The sequence below is a fragment of the Pelmatolapia mariae genome, unplaced genomic scaffold (genome assembly GCF_036321145.2).
Source record: "Pelmatolapia mariae isolate MD_Pm_ZW unplaced genomic scaffold, Pm_UMD_F_2 NODE_ptg000215l+_length_26195_cov_1, whole genome shotgun sequence".
NCBI classification, from domain to species: domain Eukaryota; kingdom Metazoa; phylum Chordata; class Actinopteri; order Cichliformes; family Cichlidae; genus Pelmatolapia; species Pelmatolapia mariae.
In genome coordinates this window covers 13,818-20,049 of record NW_027051909.1, presented here as the reverse complement: position 1 = coordinate 20,049, position 6,232 = coordinate 13,818, and the positions used below count along the sequence as shown (strand labels likewise).

Below are 6,232 nucleotides of genomic sequence, written 5' to 3'. Positions count from 1 at the left end.
GCATCAGTAACCATGGTGATGTAGCCAGGTAAACACTGAGCTAGGACAGAGAAAGACAAACATTTATGCTCACAATCACTCCAGTTAACCCAGCATGCATGTTTTTGGACTGTGGGAGGAAGCAGAGAACCTGAAGACAACCCACACAGGTCACACTATCACCCTTATTTAGACATTAATAATAAATTAATTGATAACGTGATAAATTATTTAATATTTTAAGGAAAACAAAAAAACAAGAAGTCTAAACTACAAAAAAACACCAAACCTGCGACCGTGACATATTCAGTCTATTCAAATGTCCAGCATGCATATATGAAGAATGAAACACTGCAGTTAAATGGAGCCCTGCTGATGCAGATGCTCTTCTGGTCTCATACTGACCACCTGCTGAAGCTAACAGGCTAACACTAGCATCACTGCATGTAGCCCCACTCTTCTCACAGCAACATACAGCTGTCATGGCTTGACTTTTCACTGATTGGCTCATGTTAACTTGTAAAATATAAAGTCCCAGCAGTACTAGCTGTTTATATGCTGTTTATAATAAGCTAAATGTGCTGATAATGTGCAAATAGAGCCTGAAGCAGCTAGCACTGTTAGCATCAATTTACACAGTGTTAGAGCAATGGCTCCAAACAGCTCTGTAAAAGCCTTCAGAATACAGGCAGGAATCGAACTGGAAGGTTTGGTCAATGAAGGGCTGCTGAAATAAAGCTTTTTGACTGAGAAAATCAGATTTGTCATTTAATTTCAAATGAAAAACAAGAAGTAAACAAAAATCCCTAATTACCCAAGAAACTGATTATTTACATTAAAACATTTTTATCAAGTTAATGTTTGTGCAGCAATATAAATCAGGTTTGAAATGATCAACAGTAGAAAAATGTAAATGCTGACCTGAGAGTTTCCATTTTACAGTGTGGACTCTTCACTCCAGCAGACAGAAGCTTCACTCCTGAATCCTGCAGGTCAGAGTTACTCAGGTCCAGCTCTCTCAGACTAGAGGACTGGGAGCTGAGAACTGAGGACAGAGCATCACAGCCTCTCTCTGAGAGGCCAGGAACACTCAGCCTGAAAAACAAACACAAAATAAAAACACAATTTAAAAAATTGTTATTTGATAATAATGTTTGTGATTAATTTAAATTACCTCTTACGTTGAACCTGTACATCAAAGACAAATGTCAGTGAACTAAGGAGCTTGGAAAGAAAAGCGTCTGGACTTCTTGAGTTGCTTGAAGACGTTTCACCTCTCATCCGAGAAGCTTCTTCAGTTCTAAGGGTCAAATGGTGGAGAGTCCCAGATTTAAACCTAATGGGACTTTCCCCCCCAAAGGGGGACAAAGGACCCCCCGATGATCCTCTACCTAATCACATGAGCCAAGGTGTGAAAGCGGGTGTGGGCCAGAGTTTCGGGTGAGCTTATTGTGAAACCTGGCCCCACCCTATCATGTGATTTCCTGAGGTCAGATGGCCCAGGGTGTGAGTGGGCGTTAAGGCGTCTGGGAAGGGATCTCAAAACTGGATTATAGATGGCAGACAGTTGGTGTCGTAAACCACCGCCTCTGTTCAAAGATGGTCGCTCACAGTGGACGTAAATGGCTTCTTTCACTCCTCTTTCAAACCATCTGTCCTCTCTGTCCAAAATGTGAACGTTGGCATCCTCGAAAGAGTGACCTTTGTCCTTTAGATGCAGATGTACAGCTGAGTCTTGTCCCGTGGAGGTGGCTCTTCTATGTTGTGCCATGCGCTTGTGAAGTGGCTGTTTGGTTTCTCCGATGTAGAGGTCTGGGCATTCCTCGCTGCACTGTACAGCATACACCACATTGTTCAGTTTGTGTTTAGGAGTTTTGTCTTTAGGGTGAACCAGTTTCTGTCTGAGTGTGCTGCTGGGTCTGAAGTACACTGGGATGTCGTGTTTGGAGAAAACTCTCCTGAGTTTCTCTGATACACCGGCTACATAGGGGATGACAATGTTGTTGCGTCTGTCCTTATCCTCCCTCGCTGGTGTCTGATCTTCTTTTCTGTGCATCTTTTCTGACTTTATAAAGGCCCAATTAGGATAACCGCATGTTGTAAGTGCTTCCTTTACATGTGTGTGTTCCTTCTTCTTCCCTTCAGGCTTAGAGAGAACATGTTCTGCCCGGTGGTGTAAGGTCCAAGTTTGTGTTCCAGAGGGTGATGGGAGTCAAAGAGGAGGTACTGGTCCGTGTGTGTGGGCTTCCGGTAAACCTCGATGCTGAGGTTGCCATTCTCTTCAATGTGCACGGCGCAGTCCAGGAAAGGCAAACAGTTGTCCTTCGTGTCTTCCCTGGTGAACTTGATGTTTTTATCCACGGCGTTGATGTGCACAGTGAAGGATTCCACTTCTTGTCTTTTGATTTTGACCCAGGTGTCGTCTACATATCTGTACCAGTGGCTGGGTGCTCTCCCTTTAAAAGAGCCAAGAGCCTTTCTTTCCACTTCCTCCATGTAAAGGTTGGCTACAATAGGTGACATGGGGGAGCCCATGGCGCAGCCATGATTTTGTCTATAGAAACCCTCGTTGTATTTGAAATATGTAGTGGTGAGGCAGAGGTCCAACAGTGTGCAAATCTGATCGGGTGTGAAGTTGGTCCTGTCTTCCAAGGAGCTGTCTTCTTGTAGTCGTTTTCTGACAGTCTCCACTGCCTCCGTGGTGGGTATGCAAGTGAAGAGTGAGACTACATCAAAGGACACCATGGTTTCATCTGGATCCAGGGTAAGTTTCTGGACCTTGTCTGTGAAGTCGGTGGAGTTCTTGATGTGATGTGGGGTGTTCCCCACAAGAGGTGCTAGGACGGTTGCAAGGTGTTTAGAGATGTTGTAAGTGGCTGAGTTTATGCTACTGACAATGGGTCTGAGTGGGACACCTTCCTTGTGGATCTTAGGAAGTCCGTAGATGCAGGGTATGGCATCTCCTGGGTAAAGGCGGTGATATGTGAGGCAGTCAATGACTTGGTGCCTGAGAGGGTGGCTGAGACTTTCATCCTGATCTGTTCTGTTTCTGTTTGTGATAATTTGTTAATCCGTATGGCAGTTTCTGTGGCTGTGATGAGGTCCACTATGGGCAACTGTTGCGGAGAAATGGCAAAATTGAGTCCTTTGGCTAAAACTCTCTTTTCAGGTTCAGTGAGATTCCGGTCTGAAAAGTTCTTCACCCATTTTTCCTGACTGTCCTCCGATGTGTGTTCTTCGCTGAGTTGTGTAGATTCAGACTGAGGGGTGAGGGTTTTCGAAAGTAAGGTGTGAAAAAAAAAGGTGTGGAAAAAAAGCCACTTCACAAGCGCATGGCACAACATAGAAGAGCTACCTCCACAGGACAAGACTCAGCTGTTCATCTGCATCTAAAGGATAAAGGTCATTCTTTCGAGGATGCCAACATTCACATTTTGGACAGAGAGGACAGATGGTTTGAAAGAGGAGTGAAAGAAGCCATTTACGTCCACTGTGAGCGACCATCTTTGAACAGAGGCGGTGGTTTACGACACCAACTGTCTGCCATCTATAATCCAGTTTTGAGATCCCTTCCCAGACGCCTTAACGCCCACTCGCACCCTGGGCCATCTGACCTCAGGAAATCACATGATAGGGTGGGGCCAGGTTTCACAATAAGCTCACCCGAAACTCTGGCTGATTAGGACCCACACCCGCTTTCACACCTTGGCTCATGTGATTAGGTAGAGGATCATCGGGGGGTCCTTTGTCCCCCTTTGGGGGGGAAAGTCCCATTAGGTTTAAATCTGGGACTCTCCACCATTTGACCCTTAGAACTGAAGAAGCTTCTCGGATGAGAGGTGAAACGACTGAGTGTCAAGCAACTCAAGAAGTCCAGACGCTTTTCTTTCCAAGCTCCTTAGCCTACGATGACCTGGATGACTGAGAACCTTCACAGACGACAAATGTCAGTGTGCATTAATATTTATGGTTAACTAAAAAATGTTTTAGTTTTAAAAATGTTCCCTGTTTAAATATAAAGACCTGGAACTTGTTCATTGAAGGCAACGCTAAACAAAAACAAGTGATGAGTCCTCATTCTGTGAACAGGTGATGAGTGTGTAAGCATTCAGCAATGAGAGGGAAGGCTGGCTCACATCCTGGTGAGTGAGGGCTTGTCAAGATATGATCGAGAGATTCTGGAAGACTGAACCAGTGAACGTTTCATGGAAATTATTTCTACTAAAGCAGATATAGTGATTAGTCCTTCCATCAGTCGTCCACAAAGCAGTGAGATAAAGTCTCAAGTCTCATTCTGCACAGTGTAAATGTCGGTGTCCTCTGGGTCCTCACTGATCATTGTATTCTGTCACAAACTGTCATGGTTCACAGACTGCATAAAGTCGGAAATCAAAGTGATGACATAGGAGAGATTGAAAAAAAATCAAGCAAATAAATCTGTCAACAAGAAACGTGAAGAAACACGATGAATCTGATTGAATCTGCCAGCAGCTGCAGATCCTGGGAACTGTACTGGTGAGGCTGATTGTAACATATAGAAGTGAACTCATCTCCAGCTGAGCAATAAGACCAGAGGAGGAATGAGGGAGTTGATGATTATCACCTATGGCTCCATCACAGTCTTTGGACGTCTTCAGTCAGTGGAGAATGATGCTGCTCGGCTTTTAACCAGCACATGAAATAGACTGGACATTACTCCAGTTTAATCTCTTTACACTGGTAACCAGTTCATGTTAGAATTCATTTAAAATTTCAGTCCTTACTTTTAGAGCCCGGTGTGGTCAAGTCCCAGCCTATATTTCTGACCTTCTAGAACCCTACAGCTCTTCTCATAGTCTGAGATCTTCCAGTCAAAGGCTGTTAATGGTCCCACTAACTCATTTGTTCAGACTCTAGTATTCAAATTGGCCTTTAACTAGTTTTAGGCCGTATGATGTTCAGTGTTTGCAGTTTAATGTGTTTTTATTGCCTGTTTCTATTGTAAAGCACTTTGTGTTTTTTCACCTGTGAAAGCTGCGGTATAAAGTTTACTTACAGGATGATTCTGGATATGACTTTGATAAAAACTGAAAACGAGAAATATTTAAGACCCTCTGACATTTACTGCTGCTATCAAACATTAAATAAAACCTACTTTATTTAGTGCTGATGATCATTTTATTAAATATGTTTAAAATTTTAAGCAGCCATCACACATGACACTGTTTATGTTATAAATTAAAGACTGATTACAGATGTACTCACAGAGCTTTGTTGGAGGCTTTGACCACTGGCAGAAGCCTCAGAAGAGCCTCCTCTGAAGCAAAGTATTTCTTCAGGTCAAACACATCCAGATCTTTTTCTGATGACAGTAAGATGAAGACCAGAGCTGACCACTGAGCAGGAGACAGATTACCATCAGAGATAAATCCTAATGTTATGTATTGTTGGATCTCCTCCACTAGAGAACGATCATTCAGTTCATTCAGACAGTGGAGCAGATTGATGCTTTTCTCTGCAGACAGATCCTCACTGAGCTTCTCCTTGATGTACTGGACTGTTTTCTTATTGGTCTGTGAGCTACTTCCTGTCTGTGTCAGCAGACCTCGTAGGAGAGTCTGAGTGGTCTGCAGTGAAAGACCCAGGAGGAAGCGGAGGAACAAGTCCAGGTGTCCATTTGGACTCTGTAAGGCCTTGTTCACAGCACTCTGGTGGAGAGACTGTAGGTTTGGTTTGCTAATTAATTTAGACAACATCGAGGTTGTCTGTTGTTCTTCCAGCAGATTGAGTCCAGAGTTGATGAAGGCCAGATGGACATGAAGAGCAGCCAGAAACTCCTGAACACTCAGATGGATGAAGCAGAACACCTTGTCCTGGTACAGTCCTCTCTCCTCTTTAAAGATCTGTGTGAACACTCCTGAGTACACTGAGGCTGCTCTGATATCGATGCCACACTCTGTCAGGTCTGATTCATAGAAGATCAGGTTTCCTTTCTGCAGCTGATCAAAAGCCAGTTTTCCCAGAGACTCAATCATCTTCCTGCTCTCTGGACTCCAGTGTGGATCTGTCTCAGCTCCTCCATCATACTTGATCTTCTTCACTTTGGCCTGAACCACCAGGAAGTGGATGTACATCTCAGTCAGGGTCTTGGGCAGCTGTCCTCCCTCTCTGGTTTCCAGCACATCCTCCAGAACTGTAGCAGTGATCCAGCAGAAGACTGGGATGTGGCATATGATGTGGAGGCTTCGTGATGTCTTGATGTGGGAGATGATCC

The 6,232-nt window shown here is 44.1% G+C and overlaps 1 protein-coding gene across 1 annotated transcript; it reads right to left on the bottom strand.

The window, feature by feature from the left end:
• Window positions 1–864: 864 nt before the first annotated feature.
• On the bottom strand, window positions 865–5,849 carry LOC134622794 (NLR family CARD domain-containing protein 3-like). Its single transcript, XM_063468134.1, has 2 exons — window positions 5,224–5,849; window positions 865–1,074 (listed from the first exon to the last, which is right to left on the bottom strand). The coding sequence occupies exons 1-2, from the start codon at window positions 5,712–5,714 to the stop codon at window positions 873–875; spliced, it is 693 nt and encodes a 230-aa protein (XP_063324204.1). The 5' UTR covers window positions 5,715–5,849; the 3' UTR covers window positions 865–872.
• Between the last annotated feature and the right edge of the window lie 383 nt (window positions 5,850–6,232).